A 24,092-nucleotide genomic window follows, 5' to 3' on the forward strand; every position below is an offset into this window, starting at 1 on the left:
CACCTGGGACTTCGTCCTGGCTTCTTTATTTTATTTTACTTTTTTCATTTATTTATTTTTATTTTTATTTTTATTTTTGGTACTGAGGATTGAACTTGGAACCTCGCGCTTCCAAGGCAGGCGGTGGAACCACTGAGCTAAATCCCTGGCCCTGGCTTCTTTATTTCAGAGAGGAGAGACTGAGGCCCAGAGGCTGCCCAGGCACACACAGTGGAGTCGCAGCTGGCCTTTGACCTCTAGGGTTTTTTATTTTCTCCCATGAGCCATAGGGAGCTAGGTGTCCCGCTGAAGCAAAGAAACACTTACCCTAAATACCAGACTCTGATTCCACTTGAGATTCGATTCCTTTTACTTCCTATCACCTATGATGGGGAATGCTTGAAGCTGTTACCAGTCTTGTGAGGAAGGTTAGGCATGGGGGCAGGTGGTGGGTAAGGCCTCAGGCAGGGAGAGGGAACAAGAGGAGCTCATGGTTTTGCTCTGGGCTGAACTCAGTGGCCTCTGCCAGAATCCACCTCATGGAAACTTTACTGGAAGAAACTTCCCCAAGCTGACACCGTCACAGAGCTCCCACTAGGCTGAGCTGTCACGGTCTGCCTCCTCCAAAAGGCTAAACCTGAGACGGGTGGCCTGGTCCCCCTCTTCCCCTTCATGGCACTGGGCTTCTTGCCACAGGGGTGGGCTCCCCACCAAGCCCTTGGCAGAGGACTCCTGCCTGCTGCTCCATGCAGCCCCGGGTTACTGGGAGACCTGGTGGCAGCTCGGAATGAGCCTCTGCCTTCCCCTCCAGCCCAACCCTGCAAACCAGGCTTAGCCGGGTTCCTCACTCCTGCCACTGCCAGCTTGGCTCCTGGGCCCCAGGCGGGTGCCCGGTCCTCACCTGCAGAACTTGTTCTTGCTTTAAGCCTTGGTAAGCCAAGCACTCGCTTCTGTAACTGAATCTTTATCCCTCCTTAGGGCTTTGTTCCCTTGGCTGTGGAAACCCTGGGAACTCCTGGGCCAGGCAGCTTGACTCTCTCTCTGTGTCTGTGTCTGTGTGTCTGTCTGTGTATGTCTCGCTCTCTCCCTGGTTCTTCAGCTCTAGCTCCTTCTATCTTAATCTCCCCCTCCACCGCTGTCTTTGGAGGGCACCCCTTTCTCTCTGTCTCTCGTGATGAGTAGAACACTAAGACCACCAGCAGCCTTTGTCCACAGTGACTCTCAGCTCCATCTTCCAGGCATCAGCCCTGCTCCTTGGCCAATAGTCATGTCCCACTTAGCTCCCCCAAGATGGATGGCCTGCTCACTGCTGATCCTCCTGACCTCCCAGGGGCCGCAGCGGGTGTCCCGTGATCGACATGCCCTTGTTTCCTAAAGGAAAGAGAGAAACCACTCACATCGCCCCTTGCTGTGACCTCATCTCATGGGATCCTTTCCTGGTCCCATGAAGGGGAGAGCAGAGGGCTCTGAGAAAAGGGATATGCCTGAGACCAGACGGCTGAGACTGCAGGGAGCCAAGCAGTGTTTGACCCAGGCCCAGCCCCATCCATGGCACACGGAAGTGACTATCCTCTCCTAGAGCAGCTCCTTACCCAAACCCAGCACCCCCGGGTGACTTCTGCCCCCCTCCCCCCAAGAGCTGCCTCTGCGTTCTCTCCACCCTTAGAAACCGTGCTTGTCCAAAAACCAGGAGGCCCTTGGCCCGGCAGTGCAAATTGAGCAAAGAACATGGGAAAGGTTAAAAATCCTGTTTTCAAATCCCATTTGCCATTCTTGCCTGGAACTATGAATTGTTAATTCAATTCTGGCTTAATTCTAATTTAATTTGCAGCAAACGCCATCTGTTTAGATTCAACACTTTGCTTGACATGGAACAATGTGGCTCAGCTCAACTGCTCCTCTGGGGAGTGCCTAGTTGGGAGGAGGCTGTCGGCTCTCGGGCTGTCTCCCCTTTTCTGCCCCTTTTCTCCCCCCACACACTTCCTGTGTCTCTTCTGGACCCAGCCCTCCTCTTAGAGATGTGGTAAAGATAGAATTACAACATCTAGCAACAAAACAGTGCTCCTGCACAGAGTGAGCACTCCAGATACTTATTAGCTGTCATTAGTACTTTCTCTTTCCCTCCCTCCCTCCCCCTTCATTTGCCTTATGTTAGAATCTACTCTGTCTCCCTTTCACCTCCTTGGGTACCTTTGCTCCTGGCTTTTCTCCTTATTCCCTCACCGCAGCATCTCCGAGGTTTTCCTACTTTTCCTGACCGTTGGTCCTCCAACTCCCTGAAGCTAGGGCCAGGCAGAGGGGCCTCTGAAATCGCTGCCTCTGTGCACCCCACGAGCTGAGCCATGATCGTGGAGCACAAGAGGCCATGGCAGAGAGGAGCAAGGCTGAGACATGTCAGGGGCAGGACAGCCAGCCAGAGGAACACAAATGTGAGTGTCCCCGGGCGAGCCAGCATCTGCCTCATGTCCTTGGTGCCCCTCTGACTGGTGGGACCCCAGATACACTGAGATTGTTGATGTCTGAAAAAGCACTCTGTCAACCTTTGAGTGTTGAGTATGTGTGATGAGTGAGCAGCATGCTCACAAATCTTCACTTCTCTCATTTTTATAAGACTCTTTTTTTTTTTTTTTGGTACCAGGGATCGAACTCAGGACCTTGCACTTTCGAGGCAGGCAGCGGAACCACTGAGCTAAATCTCCGGTCCTTAAAAAAGATTCTTAATGGACTTTATTATCAGGTGGCCCTCCTCCCTCTACCTGACCCACTGCTGGACTTCCAGGAAATGTCACCAATTCTCAAGTTCTGTTTCTCAGTTTTAGAACCCAATTTTTCTTCCACAGAAAGTGCTTGTGTTCCCCTTTGGTGCAGCAATTCCCATCATTTCCTGCCCAGAGCCCGTACTTATTAGCTGTCATTAGTACTTTCTCTTTCCCAGTGCTAGTCATGGTGACTCTCCCTAAGGTGACCATCTCAGATCCCTGAGTGCCAGTATGGGGTCTGCTGGAGACTCTGACCTGGCTCTGGGGGGAGCCCCTCCTCAGCTTGGGGTCTTTTCAGGTCAGAGTCTGGGTCCCCTCAGGTCCCCTGGCATGCTGTGACAGCCACTTTAGGAGTCTCCCTGCTTCTGTCCCGCTCCCTACCAACCCTTGCTCCTCTCCTTGCCCTTCCCAAAGGAAAAAACTAATCATCTCCTCCCAATCCTCAGGTGGAAGTCCTAGCTTACAGCACCCCTTGGATTCCAGGCCTTGTGCCCTTCGCCAGCTCCTGTGTATTCTTTTTTTTTTTTTTTTTTTGTACCAGGGATCGAACTTGGGACCTTGCTCTTGTGAGGCTGGCACCAGAACCACTGAGCTAAATCCCCTGGCCCTCCTGTGTATTCTTAAAGACCCAGCCCAGACTTCACCTCCTCCAGAAAGCCTTCCCAGATTGACCCCCACCCTGCGCCTCCCTGCTGTTTTCATTATCTTCCTCCCTGCTGGGCTGTGAACTGTTGAAAGCAAAGGAGTCCATCCTCCTCTCAGTACTTCCATGGGGCCCTGAGTTGTGCCCAGCTGTTTGTACAGGCAGGCAGTGTCACCAAACCAAGCCATCTTCAGAAGACCCTTCCTATCCTGTGGCCCTGGCTATTATTGCAGGAAGCACTTCTTGGAACAGAGGGGAACCCCGAAGTGACTTTGGGTGTGAGGGGCCTGTGTCGTTGGCACTCCTCAAGCCCGGAGGGCCACCACACCCTCCGTTTCCTCTCATTGTTCCTCCTTTCCTGTTTAGCTAAACTGAGAGGCTGGCAACGTTTTCCCTGCCTTTGAGAACCTGCCCAAATGGAGCTATTTCTCCTGTATCTCCCCCAACATCTCCTAAGACCCACATCTCCGACCCAGCAATGTGCTCTAGAATTTCCAGACTCTGGTCTAAATCCCAGCTCTGCCCACTTAGCTGTGTGAGGAGCAGCAAGGGTCTCACCCCTCTGCACCTCAGTTTTCTCATTTGTAAAAAGAGAATGAAGAATGCATCTTGCCTGGGACTGTAAGGGCTTAGTGAGCTAGGGATGTCCCTGCCTCTGGGCAGCGTGAGCCTTGGTCCCCAGCCCTGTGGATGTGGGGGCTCTGGGGAGAGCCCAGCTGGACCCTGCTGGATGCCTCAAGTCCAAACATCCTGTGCTTTTTTGAACTGGAGAAACAAGGAAAAGCTGCCGTTTTTTTCCTCTACCGGTATCGGGTAACACAGAAAACACAAGCCCGGCTGGGTTGAGCTGCTGCTCTGATGGCTGGAAGCAAATCTCAGCTGCCGAACAGGGTGGTGGCTCCTTCCCTGGATTAGGGCTAATTCCGTAGGAACTGGACCTCCCCTGAGACAGGAGGGCAGCCCCGATGCCTCCCCAGGGCCTGGGCCTGCACCAGAGCCCCTTCCTCCTGGGGAGGGGGTGCCCTGGGCTCACGTCTCCCCCGCCTCTCCTGCCTCCCTCCCTGCAGGTGAACTTCCGAAGCCCCCGGAGCAGCCAGAGGTGCTGGGCCACACGGACCCAGGTGGAGAAGCGGCTGATAGTTCTGGTGGCACTTCTGGCAGCAGGACTGGTGGCCTGCCTGACAGCCCTGGGGATCCAGTACCAGACAAGTAGGTGTCTCCGCGTTCCATGGTGGGCTTGGTCTCCTGCCCTGCACTCTGTCCATGTGCACAGAGGGCTTCTCTGCTAGGCCTCGGGGGCTACTTCAAGGTCTAGCCTCCAAGGGCTAGAGGATCAGCATCCTGAGCTAGACTGAGCCCTGAGGGGTGCAGGCATATGAAGATTTGGGGGTGAGAAGGACATGAGTCCACATCCTGACTTGGTAACCTATAGGCAGTGTGCCACCTAATTTCCTAGAGCCTATGTCTTCTCTACTTTAAATGGGGAAACAAGTGCCTAGTTTAGGGATAACTCTGGGGATGTCTTGGTGCCTGGAATAGCTCTGGGCACTGTTGTCAGGGTGTGGGCCGGTTAGATGCAGGCTGCCACAGTCTGCCATCCTTAGCCCCAGTGGAATAGCAATGATGGCTCTAGCTTATGAACAGTTTCCAAGGACCACATGCTACCTCTCCTTTACAGATGCACCCTCATTTCCTCCTCACAGCAGCCTTGTGAGGTGTGCTTCCTCTTGGTCCTCTTCCATATGAGGAAACTGAGGCACTGAGGCTGAGTGACTTGTCTAAGAGTACATGGGTGGGAGGTTGGAGTAGGGCAGCTGAAGTTTGGCCACGGGCTGTGGGGCTGAGTGAGGGTGCCTCACTTCCCTTTGTAATCATGGTGCACGAATATTAATACCCCAGAGAAGCTGTCTGTGACCCAGCACCTTGTATCTCTGTGTCTATCCCACCTTGTATGGCAACAGGATGGGCCCCTCTCTCATCCTGCTGCCAGGAGTCTGACTCTGGTTCTGTGGGTCCAGCCCAGTAGATCTGGCCAAGCACCTCACTGAACACTTAATGGTTATAGAACTAGAAATGGTGGGTCCAAGTTAAAATCCTACAAGGGAGTTCAGCCAATCCCAGAGGCTTTCACTCTCCTGTGGCCCAGCATCCAGAATTCCGATGGTCCCTCTGATTGGGCAGCCAGAGGGGACTTTGCTCAGGGTCCCCCACAAACTTAGTCACTCACCCTATCAGAGAGATTGTGGCTGTGTTTGCCTTCCCCACAGCAAAGGTGCTGGCCTATGAGGTGGGTATGCTGGGCTGGGTTGGGGAATGGCCTTGGGGATCTGGAGAGAGGGCAGGGACTTCAGCTGGGTCTTCCCTCCTGTATGGGGCACATAGTCACTCATTCTACAAACATTTAATGAGTGCTGGCTTGCTGTCAGACACTGGGCTAAATACCTACTTGGTACTTAAGAAATAATCGCTTGATTATTTAACTATGTAATGCTTTGTGGGTGGTTTACCAGATGTGTCTGGCCCAGCAGGTGCTTAATGCATATCTGATTAAAGAAGTACTAGTTTCCAGGCCTTTAGCCACATGTACTTAGCACAGTGCCTGCACACCATAGGTGTCCAAATAGTAAGTTGAGTGAATGATTATTAAGAAGGGGGATTGAGCTGGGAACAGCCTTTCTGTACTGAAAGTGTATATGTCTGTGACTGTGCAAGTGTGTGTTGGTGTATGTTGTGTGTGCATGTGCCAACTCTGCCAGCAGGGCACAAGCTGATCATCCTCATACTGCAGCTGCCTTCCTGCCACATCCTAAATCAGCTTCTGTTTAGAGCATCCCACTTGTGCATGCGGACCCTGGCTAGCACCATCTGCCGAGCTCTTGGCCCAAGACATGAAAGGCAGGCTGGACCCCAACAGCCATTGTTGCCCTGGGACTGCCCCTAGGAGCTCCCAGGATATTTCTTCACTAGGAACCAGAAAGGAGCCCCCAGGGGACAGCTCCTTGTGATCAGACCCAAAACTTGTCTGCTGATATTGCCAAGTGGGGCCCATGAAGTGCACCTGCTTCTGCCTCTATTCCAGCCTTCAGGACCTCAGAGGGGTTTTCTCCAGCCTGGACCTGGGAGAGCTATGTCCCTCTTTCCATGTAGTAGAACTGGGCTGAGGGCAGGTAACCCCTGGGCCACCAGAGAAAGCAGTGGCCACCTCGGTTATTGAGAGTAACCTCATTACACAGCAACAGTGCTGACATTGGCCACACATTGGCCAACGTCAGGCCAGTCAAAGCAAAGCCTCCGATAATTCTGGAAGCCCCACCTCTGAGTGGTGTCTGGACATTTAAGCACATCTTTTTGGGGGGGTGGGGACCGAGGATTGAACTGGGGACCTTGTGCTTGTGAAGCAGGCGGTGGCACCACTGAGTTAAATCCCCAGCCCATTTAAGCACATCTTGATCTATCTTCCTGCTGCAACCTGCTTTCCAGAACCTTGAAGCCGCTTTGTAAATAGTAGCAGCAAAACAAACAAATTCTCCCAGGAAATATTTTGAAGCATCTTAGGTGCAAGTGCGTTGAGGTGAGGCACTGTCCAGATGAGCAAGTTAGATCTGGGACTGGCACCTGCTTCCCAACTGATTGTGCACTGCCTCAAAGGAAGAACTACTTCCTGCCCCTGCAGGTGGTGGCCAAGTGCTGGACAAAGCAGAGTAGGTGTTTAATGAAGGACTCAGACCTCTGAGACCAACTTCCGTACACTGATTCCTCATTTTGTTTTTAAACTCAAGTCCACCTTACATTACAGTCCGTCTGCTGGGTATTTCCATCAGCCAAGATTTTGTCAAGCTTGACTTCCTGTGGTTTGGTATATAAAAACAATAGGTATTCTTTCCCTTTCCCAGACATGAAGTTGTATCATAATAGTGAATAAGCTTTTTTTCAAACTGTGGAGAAATTCACCTCCCCTCCCCCCATGAAGATTCCAGCCACCCCCATGTTGGGGACTAGCATGGTGACTGATGGAGATGATCTGATCTAGAAATATTGAAAACAGCAGTGACACTGCCACCATCGAAAGGATTCTCCATGTTCACATTGCAGTAGCTCAATAATGTTTAACTGTTGCGTAATTAAAGTCACCCTGAATTTCCTGCTCTTGTGAGGTTTCCAAGCCCTTTATCCACTGAAGGACTGTGTGTGCATTAATGGCTGTTGGTAAGACCACGTGTGCACCGCTCCCGACCACCCACCCCAGTGGCAGTGTGTGGTGTGTGTCTGACTGAGGTGAGGCTGACCCAGGCCACGTTTCTTGCTCTTTAAAGCTTAGCCTGGGACCCTCTGACCCTGAGCCCCAAAGAAACTGATCCCTGTGCCCAGCCTTGAAATCATTCCATCATCACTGTGAAATTGATTCTCCTGTTCCAGTTTCTACATAGAGAAAATGAGGCTTGGAGAGGTGAGCACTTGCAGAAGGCCTCGCAGGCAGAAATAGAAAGCTGAGATTTGAACCCAGGTCTAACAGTCTCCAAGCCACCCACCTCGTGTGGTAAAGAAACTGATCTTGCCTGTCTGGCTGCACCAGCCCTTGGCATGGTGGGCAGAGAGGTGGAGAGGGAGCAAGAAAATGCAGTCTTGGAGTTGCTACATCAGGACAGGCCTGAGCTCAGCTCTCGGCTCTCCCACGTAGTGGGGTGCCATGTTCCAGTTCCTCTGTATGAGCTTCAGTTTCCTCGTCTTACACAGGGATATCACACCTGCATCTGATGAGTGTGTGTGAAACGCCTGGTGCAGGGCCATTCAGGACATGGTCCCTGCTGCCACCCAAACACCTATGTCACCTGGTTCTTCAGCTCTGCAGAGTCAGGTTCATCTTGCTGCCTCTGCTGGGCCCTGGGGAACTGCCACAGTTGTTCAAGTCTTTTGCTAGAGGCCCCCCAACCTTGTTTGTGCCTCTGGCCAACTAGTCTTTTCAGTTTAGTTCTTGTCATTTAGTTTGTCTTAGGCTCATTTAGTTTGGGAGCTTTTTTTTGGAGGATTTGTTGAGATAACGGACTCTCCTGCCTTATGCTCAGAATGTTTTTCTTGGCTCCCTTCCCCATTCCTACCAGTCTCCCCTTCCTCCAGTGCCCTGGCACCATGATGGCGGTGTCACCACTTGACACATAGTCAATACTCAGTTTATTTGTAGAATGAATGAGAGTTTCTCCTATGGTTATCTTTTGATTTTTTTTATATAATGTATTTATCCCTAACTAGATTATTAGCTCTTAAAGGAAAGGACTTTACCTTTTATATCCCCCATGCTGTGCAATCTCTCTCTCTCTCTCTCTCTCTCTCACACACACACACACATACACACACACACACACACGCGCGCGCGCGTGTGCGCGCTCGCTACTCAGTGAAGAAGACACTCAGAATTTTATTTCATGGGATAGAAGGATTCATGAATGTGTGAATATGTTTGTTGAGCATCAAGGAACAATAAGTCAGTAAGTCTTTATGGAGAGACGGATTAAGAGAAAAACACATCACCCCAGTTCCAGGTTCTTTGAAGTCACAGAAGGCATTTTAGACAGCTAAACAGCAGTCTTATTTTACAAGCCAGGAGATCATAAATATATTGAAATCATTTCTCCTTAGAGATCTAGTGACCGTTCCAAGCCTATCCAGTCAGGACTAGGTTGGGGTCTATGTCCCCTGGGCCCCAGGCCACCTGCACTGTCCTCCCACAGCCTCTTCACTGGCTTTTGTCCTCCACCCCTCCAGGGACACCCCCAGTGTGCCTGAGTGAGGCCTGTGTGTCAGTGACCAGCTCCATCTTGAGCTCCATGGACCCCACGGTGGACCCATGCCAGGACTTCTTCAGCTATGCCTGTGGGGGCTGGATCAAGGCCAACCCTGTGCCCGATGGCCACTCACGCTGGGGGACCTTCAGCAACCTCTGGGAACACAACCAAGCCATCATCAAGCACCTACTTGGTAAGCACCAAGAGGGTGACCAGGGACTGGGCCAGCGAGGGGTGCTGTTTCCTGGACCTGCTGGCCAAGCCTGGTCAGAAGAGGGGGAGGCAGGATGCCATGACTGGAGGCTTTGGAGCAGGTGAAGTGGGTTAGAGTGTCTGCCTGTCACTCACTGTGGGATCCTGCTGAGAAGGTACTTATCTCTGAGCCTCAGTCTTTCCATCTGTGAGGCAGGATAAACAATACCCAGACTGCAGAGTTTGAAGCGCTGGAAAGCACACATTTAAAATGATGGCACAGTGTGGCACATGACAGGTGCACAAGAGCTGGTGGCTGTGGTCTTTTTTTTTTTTTTTTTTTATGGCTGCAAGCTGCAGGTTGACTAGCACTGACTGAGTTTTGAAAGTTGTGAGTGAAAGGAATCAAAGCCAGACACACAGGATCAGATTTTAAGGTTGTGGTCCAGTGAAAGTTGCAGCAGCTGTTTATCAGAGAGTGAGTTATTCCATGTGGATGGGAGTCATCTGCGGCCTCCTGATAATCAGGCCTGCAGGATAAGCCAGCTGGCCAAAGTCCATTCCACCTGGGTGTTGGCTTTCTCCTAAGGTTAGAATCCCTCGTGTGTCTCACTTGCAGCCATTTTCCTGGTTAATATTTGTTGAGTTTCCATCCGCCCAGTGGAGTCGTCCTCCAGCTTTCTCCATAGCCTTAGCAGTGTCCTCGCACTTGTCTCCCTGGGGATCGGAGCAGGTGGTGGGTGGAGGTGGGATCGAAGGATCCCTGCCCCTCAAAACCGCCAGAGCCCCAGCTTGAGGTGGCTCCCCGCCTGCCTGACGCTGCCAAGGTGCCTTTGAGAGAGGACACAAGTTTTCATTCCAGAACTAGGAGCATAAATGACATAAATGTTGGTCCCTGCAGAACTGGAACTCAGGACCCTCCCTTCCCCAGTACCTTAAGACAGAGCCAGGGGCTTGGCAGGAGCCCAGCCAAGCAGAGGTATGGTCCTTAAAGTCTAATAAGATGGGCTTGCCCCTCTGCTGCAGTCACCAGGACCTGGGTTCCATGCTTACTCCACCACTTGCTGTGAGACCTTGAGTTAGTTACATAACTTCTCTGGGCTTGTTTTCCCATCAGCACAGTGGGAACTACGTCTCCTCCAAATGTGAAAATTAAATGGGGAAATCTATTTAAAGTGTTCTTCTGGTGTGTTGAACAGACTGTGGTGGTTGCTGTTTGTATTGATGTTATTCTTATTCACCTGTGACCTTTGCACACTTTACAGTTTACAGAGCTCTCCTGTAACATCATCCTGTTTGACGCTGTAGGGTGAGAGCATTGTTCACTTCATCTGCTACATGCTGGGCATTGTGCTGGACCCTTCATCTACTGCAAAGCTTAGGAATCACCATTCCCATTTTATAGTTGAAGAAACTGAGGCCCAGAGATGTTAAGTAACTTTGCCAAGTACGTACCATCAGTCCAGAGTGAACAGGGGCTCATGCTCTGGGGTCAGCACAGAGAGAATGGGGAAGAAAGGTGGACCAGCATCTAACTTCCCAGTTAGACCCAGAACCAGGCCCATGCATTGTAGCTGTGGATCCTAATCCTGCTACTTCTGCAGCCGGTTCTTATCAGGAGGACCTCGGGTCTGTGCTACAGTTCAGTCCCTCCCACCCTGAACCCCATAGATGTTGACTTTTGTGTGATGGTTCAGAGCACCCAGCACAAAGCCTGGCTCCTGGTAAGAGCTCAGCAAAGCATAGCTGTACTTCTGGGTGGTATTAAGTGGGTTCCAGCCAGACTTCTCCTAATGAGCTGTGTGACTAGAGCAGTCACTCAGCCTCTCTGGGCCTCAGCTTTTCACCTGTAAAGTGGGATCCAACTCAGATCACTTGTGAGGGTGCTTAAGGATTGATTGAGTGGTCAATGTAAAGAGCAATTATTGCTGGTTTTATTTCTCATAGAAGCACTGATGTGGACTGAGTTCTCAGGGAAGGTGGTACAGGGTGTATCTATGACAGGTCTAGAGTCTATTTGTATTGTTTTATCTAATTCTCATGGTGCACCCTTTGAAGCCTTTGTATATACCCATTTTATAGATAAAACTCACAAAGACAAAAGAAATGTATTTCCCGGGAAATGGTGGAGCTGAGATTCAGACCGGAGTGGTGGGGCCTGGGGCCTGCATTCTTTCTCTCCTGGCTCTCCCTAATTGCTTCACCATCAAAGACCCCGAGTGACATTGCTGAGAGGCCAGCTTGGGGGCCCCTTCCCAGGGGCTGCTTGGCTGAGCTCTCTGTGTCAGGCCTGATGAAATCCATAGCTGTCACACTGACCAGGGGTCTCCCCAGAAGACACATCCTGGAGTCCCCTCCCCCCAGATTCACTCCCGAGAATCTGTCTAGAAATGACCCCTCACCTGTGGGCCTCATCTCCGGCCGGCTGCAGGTGAGTAGGTGACAAGGTACAGCTGCAGCCCGTGCATTCTCCCATCCAAGTACTAACCAGGCCCGACCCAGCTTAGCTTCCGAGATCAGACGAGATCGGGCGCGTTCAGGGTGGTATGGCCATAGACTAGCCTGTGCATTCTTAGGCTGAAAGTCAGGCTGGTTTCAGCTTCCCCAAGACAAAGGGGTCAGCCAGCGGGCCTGAGAAGGAGGCAGCAGATACACACTGGAGCAGGAGGGAGCCCGGGCTCCTTCTTTTAAGTGGAGAGAGGAAGAGGGACATTCAGAGTGCCAGTGAGAATTGTGTCTGCTGGCCAGGCAGGACATCTGTCACCATCCACTTGGCATGTGACCTTGGACAAACCACACATTTCTTTGATGGGGGAATTCACCCAGGCTCCCTCAGAGGAAATCCAGACAGATCTGGAGCAAGTGGGCTGAAATAGACCAGGGGTCACGGTGGCTCATCCTTGCAGCCTGCTGGCTGGAGGCGGGTGACCTCAGCTATGTGGAACACAGGCACCTTCCCTGATTGGCCTGTGTAGGCTGTCCTCATAGGCTTTGGGGAGATAGGAGTGTAACCGCACGTCATCGGGGAAGCAGCCAGGTGCATCAGCCCTTAGACTTGGCCTGGCCTCCGGCTTTCCAGTTGCACTTAGCCCAGATTATCCCACATCTAGAGTGCCTGCCCAGGCCCTACTCCAGCCCTGCAAGAACTTCCTTGAACCTACTTTCTCTGTTCTGTCTTCTGTGGTCACCAAAGGGCCTCCTGGGCTCAAGCTCCACTGTGCCATGTGTGCCCAATGTTACTTTCCTACGTCTTGTGCTATAAAATGAATGCATGCCAGGGCTGAGGATTTAGCTCTGTGGCACCACACCTGCCTCGAAAGTGTAAGGTCATGAGTTGGATCCCTGGTACCAAAAAAAAAAAAATGCATACCAAAAAGTGTAATGCATGCTTGTCATAACAATCGAAGCAACACAGATTCCATCAGAAAAAGGTCGCTGTTTCCCTTCCTTCTATCCTGGACACCAGTCTCCCTGAGAAATACACACACAATATTGCAGTAGCATGAAGTGTGTCCACATTGATGATTTGGCAATGTGTCATCTCTTGGAGTTTTATTTTGATGTGTTTTCCCAATATTTATCATCTGGTAAAGTTTCTTCTTCCTGCCCTCTAGGGATAGGATCTGCTCCTTAAATGCTTCTGTCTGGTGTCCTGTCTGCGGCAGTGGGCATGCCTTTCATTTTGGGAAAAGCTAGATGGGTCCACTGATTCTAGGTGGGAAGAGAGTGTCCAAGGCTTCTTGGGGCAGCTGGACTATCCCAGCCCTGCCTTTGGTTTCCAAGCGAATCTGCCAGAAGGACCAGGAAAGCAGAAAGACTTGGCCTCCAGTCCTGGCCTCAGCCACTTACTCATGTGACCTTGGACGAGCTATCCAGCTTCTTGCCTATCAATTGGGCAGGATCCTAATAGCTACTGTGGGAATTGTTCTGACAAGATGCTGCCCACACATAGCCACACCCAGAGGAACCAGCCACTTTCTCAGGGAGGCTTAAGCACGCCTGGGCTCAGATCCCAGCATGCACTTGTTAGCTCTTCCTCCAAGGTGGGTTCCTTCACCTCCCTGGGCCTCATTTTTCTTCTCTCTGGAATGGGCTGATAAGTGTGCCATATCTGCCTTGGATCTCCATATGAGGCAAGACTGAAGCATAGGACTTGGCCTATAGGAGGCACCGAAAGCCGAGATGGTGGCATCTTTATTTTTTCTTCTCCTGAAGAACAAAGCGCCTCCTTTCTCAGCTCCCTCTTTTCTCCTCACAGGATGGGGCTCCTGAAGCCTGCAGGTATCTGAACTGAGTCTGTGGTTTTATCTAAAACAAACATGGGTCCTACCGTGACATGGAGTTGGGGCCAGACAGTCCTACTACAGTAAGGGAGCCCACAGAATTCCTGCTCCCACTGTCCCTGCAGCCCACCTCAGCCTGCCCAGGCATGTGTTTCCTCCCGGAGGAGGGATATTAGAAAAGTGTTCCAGTAAAAACTCCCAGAGGAAGAAATAGCCGATTAAATGGTATGCTGTCTTCTCTCTCTGGGACTTTGGGAAGTGACTGAGGAAGTTTCTGGAACTCCAGTGTCCCTGGAAGGAAGTACACAGGCAGTTAGGAGCACAGTTATCTGGCCCCCAGCTGTCAGATCATTTCTATACCACCCTGGACGTGTGCCCACCTCCAAAATGTGCCCCCCAAACAGGGCAGGGTTCCCCTGGGTGTCGAAGAGATCTTCCAGTGTCAGAAACTGAACTTCAGACTGGAACTGTCCTCGCTTCTTCTTCCTAGACCCACCCCGCCTGCCTCAGGCCTCCATGGCTCTTAGCTCCACCTAGAAACCAGGAAAGGGGGAACCGCTCTCCACAGAGCCTTCTCAATCTGTCCCAAACACTTCCTGCCCCTTCTCAGCCACCACCCCTGCCCCAGCCTTCACCCACCTGGTCTGTCCCAGTAGCCTCCCTTCCTGTGACCTGGCTTGCTTTGGCTCTCATCTCCCTGGATCCTGCAAGGTCATAGGTACCCCGAGTGAAGAGGGAGAGGAGACTGGAGAGTGTGCTGTGGGTTGTCCCCAGGGGCTGCGGGAACCACAGGAAGGAAGAGGAGCTCTGCCTGCTGCCAGGGCTGCTGTCCCGGCCAATGTCACCAGTGGGGTGCTGGCGAGATGCTCCTGGAGGGGCATGAATGCCAGCACTCAGCCAGGCCCAAATCTTGCCTGTCCCTCCCTCGTTTCCTCTCCATGCAAATCTCAGAGGACACCACCTTATTGCCCTCTCACACGATGTCCTGCCTCATCAAACCTGGACACTGCTCTCTCAGCCCATATTGCTGAGGGCCTACTATGTGCCATCCAGGACACAGGAGTGCCTAAAACACAGGATGTGAGGTGAGGCAGCCCAAGTCCAGCCCCAACTCCATCTCACATTGACCTCGCCCCTCAATCCGGGCTTCCTGGGGCAGAGCTCCCCATGTCCTCTCTCCTGGCTTCCTCACTTTCTCTTCAGCCAGCCTAGTGTGTGCCTGGGTGATCCACTGTCCCTCTCACCACCAGGCTGCAAGCCTCATGCAGGCCTGAGTGGCCCCCACACCCAGTCTGGCTGCTGCCAAACACTAAGAACTTAGTAAGCAGCAGTGGGAAAGCTACCAAGCATGACACCAGGCTGTGGGGAGAACTTTCGACTTGGTGGGGACAGCCTTGCAATGGACAGAAAGAGGCTGCATTTGAAGGAGGGTCTCCCTCCAGGTACCAGACGAGGCCAGGGGGCCTCTAGGCACAACTCAGAATTCGCCATGGTTAGCACAGCCAGGCTGGGCCTCAGAAGCCTTTCTCTGCGCCTCTTAACTAAGTGGCCTTGGGGCCTGGGGGAGGGAGATGCCAGGCCCTCCCTTGAGCCAGTGCACAGAGTGCCTCCCCATACGCTGGCCCTGGCATTTCAGGGTCATGCCCAGAGCCACATGTGGACAGTGAGATGCAACTTCCGGGGCCTGGCCAGCAATGGTGGTTCTCCGGCTCTCCCTTCTAAGAGCCCAGCTGCTGTGTTCCCATAGAAATGAGGCCCTTGGAGTGGGAACTCCCCCTTATATCCCCAGGTTCTGTTCCCTGAGTCTGAGGGGCCAGCTCTCCCTGTATCTGGTCTCACTCTGCAGAGGACCTGGGGGACACCTGATAGCCTGTGGTCATTCAGACCCTCAACCTCAGGGCGGGGTCCCTGCCTCTGGATCTCTCCTCACATCTGCCCCGTCCTGGGCTGTCTCTGGCTTCAGAGACACTGGGCTTGATGTGCTCTGACCAGGGCCACCATGGTGCTATTTATGCATAAGAACCATGGGATGGGGAGCTCTCTGGGGTGAAGACTGGGAAATCTGGTAAACACTAGATAGGAAGTGACTCGTGTCCTTGGCACCAAGTGGCAACAACAAAATGTTTCTTTTCTTCAAACGGCATGGCCTTTTACGCCCCCTTCCTTGGCCCCTTTCTGTCTTGCTCCCCCAAGCAGTACCCTCATTCCTACCTGGTGAACACCTTTTCATCTCTGAGTCACAGCTCAAACAGAACACTCTCCGGAGGCTCCCAACCTCTTCCCACTCCTGTACGGAAGCAGAGTGACTTTTCTCTATGTTGGAAGCCCTTGCATTGTCCAAAGCACTTTTGTGTCCTGTGAACTTTCCTTTGCATATCTGTGTCCACTCTTGGACTCTGAGCTCTTGAGGGCAGGGAGCAAGTTTTATTTTTGTCTGTAAAACTCAGTACCCAGCCTGGTGCCAGGCACTCAGCAGGAGTCCAGAGTGCTGAGCACCTTCTGAAACAAACATTTTAGGAGAGGCTTTATGTCACCGAAAAGGCCTAGAAGCCAAGCCAGATTTTTACAGGGTTGAATGCAGGAGCCTTATGGGAACAGGGACGCTGTCCTTCATGCAGATCCTCCAGACCTTGCAGCCTGCCTGGCACAGAGTAAGTGTCTGGGATCTGTCCAGTGGATGAATGGATGAGAAAGGAATCTGAACTGAAGAAAAGTGCTAGGAGGAGTGAGGAGTTCCCCAGGGAGGGGCTGGGAAATCTGGTGTGGTCTGAGACAGGCACAGGAGCCCCAGCACATAGTAGGTGCTTTGAGGACCACAGCAGCAGGAAATAGTTGCCTTCTCCTGGTGGAGATGGGAACTTGCCGTGCTGGGCACATACAGGAGCACAGCCTACAGCAGGTGGCATCTGGACCAGGTGCTGAGGAGAGGAGGGAGAGGAGGTGTCCTGGTCATCATGGAAGGTCTGAAAAGGACATCAGGATGAGAAACCGCTAGCCTGGCTGGGGTTGGGAGGAGGAGGGAGTGGAAAACGGCCCTTTGCATCATCTGTAAGGCTGGCTACCATGCCTGGCCCCTGCAAGGAGGAAATGGAAAGTCCATTCATAATGAATGAAGCCTTTTAAGCTTCGTCCAACTCCAGACTTTCTCACAAGAAAGGTCAGCTGGGCTCTGAAAACCAAGGCAGGCCTCCATCCCACGCACCACGCAGGGGACTGGGTGCCACATGTTGGCCAGCAGGGAGCAGACCGTCCTGCTGGGTGGGCACAGGGGGCTGCTGCCTACAGTCCCGAACAGCAGGAAGAAAGAAGCCTGGGCCCCTCTTTGGATGGGCAGTCAGCTAGGATTTGGGAGGCTTTCAGATCACCAGCCCTGCCCAGGGACATTTTACTCCCTAGGACTGAGCTTGTCCCTCCGTGACAGCAGCTGCCATGGCTTCTGTTTTATAGCTGGGGCACCAAAGTTCAAGGAATAGCCTAGGGCCCCCCAGAATCACCAACTCTGATTTGTGTGTATGTTTTACTGGGAATTGAACTTAGGACCTTATACATGCTAGGCAAGCACTCTACCATTCAGCTATGCCCCAGCCCTTTTTGTTTTGAGACCAGGTGTCACTAAGTTGTTCAGGCTGGCCTCAGACTTGTGATCTTTTTGCCTCAGACTCTGGACTAGCTGGGATTACAGCTATGCACCACCATGTCCAGCAGAGTTTTCAGAAATAGCTCTATTTGCCTATGGCTTTTTCTGTTTTCTTTTTTTTTGCAATGCTAGGGATTGAACCCAGGGCCTCTCACATGCTTGGCAAGTGCTCTACCACTGAGCTATATCCTCCTTTCCCTTATCATTCTAGAAAATTCCACAGCCAGCGTGAGCGAGGCAGAGAGGAAGGCCCAAGTATACTACCGAGCGTGTATGAATGAAACCAGGATCGAGGAGCTCAGGGCCAAGCCCCTGATGGAGCTGATTGAGAAGGTGGGTCCCTGGGGCAAACTTGGCAGCTCCTCCTACCCGGTCCCTCTGGCTCTGCCCCAGCTCACAGGCACCACTGGGGTTCAGCCACCCCATACCTCCAGCCACCACGCCCAACAGAACGAGAAGCCTGTCTGCCGTGCGTGTTGGGCTGCTCCGGCGAGTGTGCATCTGGGTGGGTGACGCTGTCTGTGTGTGTCTGTGGAGCTGGGTGTCGGCATCTGGTGGGGATGTCTGACATCGTGTTTGTCTCTCGGTGCTTCTGTGTCGGGCACAGGGACCATATTTCCGGGAATACTTCCTCTCCAATGCTATTGCCTTGTCTGCACACTGAAGGGCATGTTCATATGTGTGGAGAGGTATGTGTTGCTCCAGAAAGCCCAACAGAGTCTTAGTCCAAGTTACAGTGAAGAGGGCCCTCGAGGCCTCCCCTCATGCATGGGCAGCAGGAAGACTCCTTCTCATGGGCACATCCCTGTCAGGCCTGAGCCGGCCTGAGGAGGGCTGCCTGAGGCTGGCCAGGCTGCTTGGTTGGGCAGAGGTGGCTGTGTGAGTTTGCTGGGTGCCCTGTGCTCCCTCGAGGGCCATGCCTCCTAGCTTGTCTGCAGGAAGGTCCTGCGGCAGAATTGGTGGCCACAGGCACTGGGACTGTCTCAGTCCTTCCTGTCTGGTACAGGCTGCTTGTGCCCGTGTGTGCCAAGCCAAGGAGGATTAAAGAGGTTACACACAAAAAAGCCCCAACTTTTAGAAGGACTAAAGATGACCATAGTTGAACCTTTTTCAAAATATGGAGCCTTTTCCCCCCATAGGCACAGTTGAATTTGTGTCTGAATAATAATTACATTCACATGATTCAGTTTTCAAAAAGTAAATAGTATAAGGGGCAAAGTCTCTTCCCAGCCCCATCCCAGCCACCCCAAGAGCAATGCCACAGATTCATGGCCTCCATCCGTGAGGCTGTAGGTCGGGTTAGAAACCCGGTGAAGACCATCTCTGTCACTTACCCAGGACACTCCAAGAAGCTGGACGGCTGCTCCAGGGTCACACCTCCAGGTGGCTGCAGAGCCTGAATTTGCATACAGGTCTCCCAGCCTCCTCATCCCCTCCCTGCTTATTGTCCCTCCCCATAGCTCGGAGGCTGGAACATCACAGGTCCCTGGGCCAAGGACAACTTCCAGGACACCTTGCAGGTGGTCACTGCCCACTACCGCACCTCACCCTTCTTCTCCGTCTATGTCAGTGCCGACTCCAAGAACTCCAATAGCAACGTGATCCAGGTGAGGGGCCTGAACCCAGAGAGGACAGGGCATGACCTCTTTCTTCTCAGGTTCATTGAGCACCAGCTGGGGTGATGGTGTTGAGCACAGCACAGGCTCTGATCTCAGCCTGGCTTCCAGCAGCCCCCGGCCTTGAGGTTTTTGCAGGCAAAAGACAGAGCTGAGGCTGCTGTGCTGTCAGTGGCCTGCTGCAGGTCCCAGGAGTGATGCAAGACATCATTTCCCTGACACAGCGAAAGCCACCTCTGCTCCCCACTTCAGCCTTTGGCCTTTGTGGCTCTGTGGGCCAGGGATTTAGCTCAGTGGTTCCACTGCCTGCCTTGCAGGTGCAAGGCCCCGAATTCGATCCCTGGTACCAAAAAAAACACAAAACATAGAATAGTACTGAAGCTGGGTGAAGTGGTGCACACCTATAATCCCAGCAGTCAGGGAAGCTGAGGCAGGAGAATGGCAAATTCAAGCCCAGCCTGGGCAATTTAGCAACTTTTGTGAGATCCTGACTAAAAATAAAAGGTAAAAAAAGGGTTGAGGTTGTAGCGCAGTGCAAAGGCCACAGTACCCCCACCACCACCACACAAAAGGTGTTGAATCCGTGCCTCCCTGGCAGAGCCTACCCCAGCCTGAGGATCAGCACAGAGAGGGGAGCTCCTAAACTGCAGTCAGAAAGGCTGAGTTCCCAGTCCATCTTTGTCAGTCACTTGCTATGTGTCGTTAGGCAAGTAGCTCAACTTCTCTGAACTACAATTTCCTTATCATACAAATGATCCGTAAGAGCACTAAGATATTTCAAGGTGAGGCCAAAAGGCTCCAACAATAGCTATCAGGAATTAACCCTCCCTCACCTGCCCAGCATTCCAGGGGCCCTTTCCCAGCACTGTCTCCTTGAATCCTCAGTTTGGCTCTGAAGGTTAGATATTATTTCACTTATTTTCTGGATGAGGAATCTGTGGATCAGAAAGGTTAAGTAACTTGACCACAGTCATACAGCTTGTGGTGGCTCCTAACCACTTGGGCAGTGTTTGGCAAAATAGGTGTGCTTTGCCAAGGCCAGGAGGTGCTCAAAAGGGAAGGGGCCCTTAGAAGGGCCCAGCCTCCCTGTAGCCGACCTTGTTTACAAGCAGGAATACATCTGTCCCTTCCCTGGCTGGCCCATCAGTGACTTTAACTACCAGCTTATTCTGCTGGCATCTGAGCTGATCTTCTGGTGCCATGTGCCAGTGCCCCCCAGGCAGGCAGAGGGGACTCAGTGGGCACCCGCATGGGAACATCCAGGGGACTCCCCCTCACTCACTTGGGCCTTCCTCCCCAGGTGGACCAGTCTGGCCTGGGCTTACCCTCCAGAGACTATTACCTGAACAAAACTGAAAACGAGAAGGTGAGTGTGCTCTGAGAGGGGTAGCTTGGGCCCCAGCCAGCCTGCTGTGGTCTCCCCGGGTGTCCACCGCAGCACGCCGCAGGGAGCACTGAAGTCCCTTCCTGATGAGTGACAGGCAGTCCTGGGCAGGGGAGGCTGCCGCAAGCTGGCTGGGTCACATCCGGGTATCACGGGCACAAGGGGGAAGGGATAGGTGGGCTAGAGCAAGGCCACGGTGACAGACAGCCACCACCATTTGGAGGTACTAGACTTTTGTGTACAACACCTCAAGTCCCCCAATAACGCTGTAGCTACTGACCGTCTCTGGACTTCATTCCCCCATCTGTCATAAGGGTACTACTTTTACCTTGACTTTCACAGAGGAGTAAGTAAGGCTCAGAGATGCTGGGTGACCTGTTCAAGGTCACACAGCCAGGAAGTGATGAGACTGGCATCCTCATCCAGACTCATGCCCTCCCCTCCGCCTGGCCTGCCCCTTGTGACACCCCAAAAGCCTCTGCCCAAGCCTCGCTCACCTGTCCACTCTACTCCAGCCCCTTGTACTGAGCAAGTCCCCACTGAGTGCCTGGTGCTTGGCAGGCAGTGGCAAGAAGACCAGCCTGGTCCCTGCCCCTGGGGCTTGAGGTCCGCTAGGGAAGAAGGACACTGCTTAGCTGGCCACCGCTAGAAACACAACCACCACTGTGAGCAGGGAGGGGGTAGCAGGGTCACCAGGGAAGGTCTGAGGGCATGGTCTGAGAGCAGTTTAGCAAAGGTACATCCCAAGGACAGAAAGACGCCCAGGATGAGCACTGAATGGTGGGGCCCGGGTGGCAGTGACCAGCCTACCTGGGGACCTGAAGGAATGCAGAGGTGTTTCGGCTTTATCCTCAAGGTCATGGGCAACCAGCAAGGAGACGTAGCCCCAGAACCATTGTCAGGGCTGGCGATGTGGCTCAGTGGTAGAGCACTTGGCCCTGGGTCGCATCCCCAGCACCTTACCACAAACATCTCGAAGCTGTGTTCCAGCAGGTTCCCTGGGTGAAGTGCAGCCCCTGGCCTAGTGGGCAGCAAGTGGCAGCCACAGACCATCTCAGGGTGCTGGGTCCCACAGGTGCTGACCGGATACCTGAACTACATGGTGCAGCTGGGGAAGCTGCTGGGCGGGGGGGACGAGGACGCCATCCGGCCTCAAATGCAGCAGATCCTGGACTTTGAGACAGCGCTGGCCAACATCACCATCCCCCAGGAGAAGCGCCGGGATGAGGAGCTCATCTACCACAAAGTGACTGCTGCCGAGCTGCAGGTACCTTGAGCCCTGCTGCTGCAGAGGCTGGGCCAGCTGCAGGGCTTCAGACAGGCCCCGAGCTGGGGGTTTGTGCCCACTTGTCAGATCCGTGAAACCATCTGTGAAGGAGGGGTTGTTGTGCCCTTGTCACAGATGGCACACTGAGTCTCAGAGAGGTCGGGTTACCTGCTGGAGTCAATACTAGCCAGTCTCCTGCCCTACACCAGGCTGCTCTCTGACGACATTTGCCTGGAGACTGCATGGTCATGACAGTGATCGCTCAAACGGGCAGCACCTGGTCACCGTAAGAACTAAATAAATGTGAGTTGTGGGCTGTCCTCGCCTCTGCCTTTTCTGAGGCAGGAGGCTAAGTGACATGGTCAGGGTGCAGGTACTACCGAGTGGCGAAGGAGCTTCCTTAGAACGCAGGCTTGGCTTACCAAAGCTCAGCTCTTAACCTGTGCCCTGGGGCAGCCGGGAGGTGTAACTGAGAGGCAGATGTGCGCTTTCTGTAACAGTGGACAAGCAAGGCTGCCCCCTGGTGGTTCCTTGGGCCTTGAGGATCCGGAGGTGACTGCCTGGGGTTTCTTGTTCCCTGTGTATCTCATGCCACTGTCCAGCCCTGGGGCTTTTGGAGCCATCAGCAGGGTGGTCTCTGCTGGCACCCCTTTTCGGTCATCAAGGAGAATGCTTGGCTAGGGAAGGAAGGACGCCCCTCCTGGGCTGTGGCTCTGCTGACTGTCTTCTTGCCTCTCTCCCTTCTGCCCTGCCCAGGAAGAGCACCAGATCCTACCCTTTTCTCCTCCTCCATTTGACAGATGTCAGAGCCAGAGGCTGAATTGGGCCAGGCTAGTAAGGGAAAGTAGGAAATAATCTCAGTCTCCTGCAAGTGCTTTGGGCAAAAGCAGCAGGGCCCTGGGGCCAGAAGAGGTGAAAGCTAGAGAAGGTAATGACAGGTGTGTGTCAGCTGATGGTGTCCCAGGAGGAGATGCAGTGCCCAGAGGCCTAGAATGAGCCAAGCAAGCCTGGCTTCCTGCTGGTGCCAGCTGCCCTGTAGGTCCCCAGAGAACCAGGGTGCCAGGGCCAAGGGGGTTGTTATGGAGATCTGTACCCACTATCAGGTACCATCTGGCACTGTTTTTCTGCCCTGAGGCCAGGAGGTTGAGGGAGATGCTATTTGTGCAGTGTAATTTAGTTTGCTGCAGCTGCGTGGATCTCAGCCTGAGAGATCTCATCATGCCTTCCCAGTGGCTGTCATGCTGACGTTCATGCCCAGAGGGGTGGAGGTGGCACAGTAATGCAGAGCACAGAGCCCCCTGAGGCCACCAGGTTCTGTCCCCGGCACCCTCTCCTCATTCCTTCTGCACTCCACCTCCAGGAAGGAGGTGTCCCCTTCTACCTCTCTGTCCCCTTCTGTCTCTCTCCACAGGCCAGGGGAGGACTGAGCAGGGACAGCAGCCTGCAGGGTGCCAGCCTGGGTCCAGCGTCAGAAGACTGCCCTGGCCCCTTGTCCATCTCTCTGTGTGACCTTGGGCAAATCATGTAATTCACCCCTTTGAGCCGTGGCCACCTTCCTGGTAAAATTGGCCTTTGCTCATTCATTCACACCTGCTATGTGTCAGAACACAGAGACAGTGAGACCTAGCTACCCTCCCAAGGGACAGTGGTTCTTCACTATGTCACAGGGTCTTTTGAGAACAACTGGAAAACTCTGGAATGTCACCCAGGGAAAATAGACCTATGTGAATTTAGAAAGATATATGTCTAACAAGTAAAGAAGTCTTGGCTCCCTGAAGCCTGGCATAAGAATCTCTGCCCAGCCAGGCCTGGTGGTGCATGCCTGTAATCCTAGCAGTCTGGGAGGCTGAGGCAGAGGGATTGCAAGTTTGAGCCCAGCCTGGGAAACTTAGTGACTTCCTGAGACTTGGTCTCAAAATTTAAAAAAAAAAAAAAAAAAAAGGAATTTTTTTGACCTTTTTTTTTGGTATCGGGGATTGAACTCAGGACCTTGCACTTTCGAGGCAGGTGGTGGTACCACTGAGCTAAATCCCCAGCCCAAAAGAATTTTTTAAGGGCTTGGAATGTAGCTCAGTGCACAGGCCTTGGGATTATTGTCAGTACCACCAAAAAAAAAAAAAAAAAACCTCTGCCCAGGCACAGTGGCATATGCCTATGATCCCATCACTCCGGAAGGCTAAGAGGACAGCAAGTTCAAGCCCAGTGTGGGCAACTAGTGACTTAGCAAGACCCTGTCTCAAAGTTTAAAAAAAATTTAGAGGGCTGGGGATTTAGCTCAATGGCACCATGTGTGCCTCGAAACACAAGGTCCTGAGTTTGATCTCTGATGCCAAAAAAAAATTTAGAAACGGCTGAAGATGTAGTTCAGTGCAAAGGCCCTCAATCTTCACTACTGAAAAACAAAACAAAACAAAAAACAATCTCTGCCTTGCCTGGCCTGCTCTCAGGGCAGCAAGGTTAAGATAAGGCAAAGGATAGGGTTGCACTTTGTAAACTGACACGGGCAATAGAAGCATAACACTGTGGTCATCATTATTCCTTCGTGATCGGTG

General features: G+C 52.7%; 1 protein-coding gene across 4 annotated transcripts in view; it reads left to right on the forward strand.

Moving 5' to 3' along the window:
- Ece1 (endothelin converting enzyme 1) overlaps positions 1-24,092 on the forward strand; it is a 95,885-nt gene that overhangs the window by 50,831 nt on the left and 20,962 nt on the right. For 3 of the 4 annotated variants that reach the window (XM_004850505.4, XM_087215655.1, XM_004850503.3), the window contains exons 3-8: positions 4,449-4,590; positions 9,142-9,354; positions 17,485-17,606; positions 18,734-18,880; positions 20,190-20,255; positions 21,349-21,540. In XM_004850505.4, the coding sequence (XP_004850562.1) occupies positions 4,449-4,590; positions 9,142-9,354; positions 17,485-17,606; positions 18,734-18,880; positions 20,190-20,255; positions 21,349-21,540 (882 nt within the window). Of the gene's footprint in view, positions 1-3,887; positions 4,307-4,448; positions 4,591-9,141; positions 9,355-17,484; positions 17,607-18,733; positions 18,881-20,189; positions 20,256-21,348; positions 21,541-24,092 lie in introns of those variants that run through there. The other variant, XM_021263001.2, reaches the window with a different exon arrangement.

The sequence above is a fragment of the Heterocephalus glaber genome, unplaced genomic scaffold (genome assembly GCF_053883595.1).
Source record: "Heterocephalus glaber isolate CG9 unplaced genomic scaffold, H.glaber_assembly_v1.0 deba00001452, whole genome shotgun sequence".
In the NCBI taxonomy this organism is placed as follows: Eukaryota; Metazoa; Chordata; class Mammalia; order Rodentia; family Bathyergidae; genus Heterocephalus; species Heterocephalus glaber.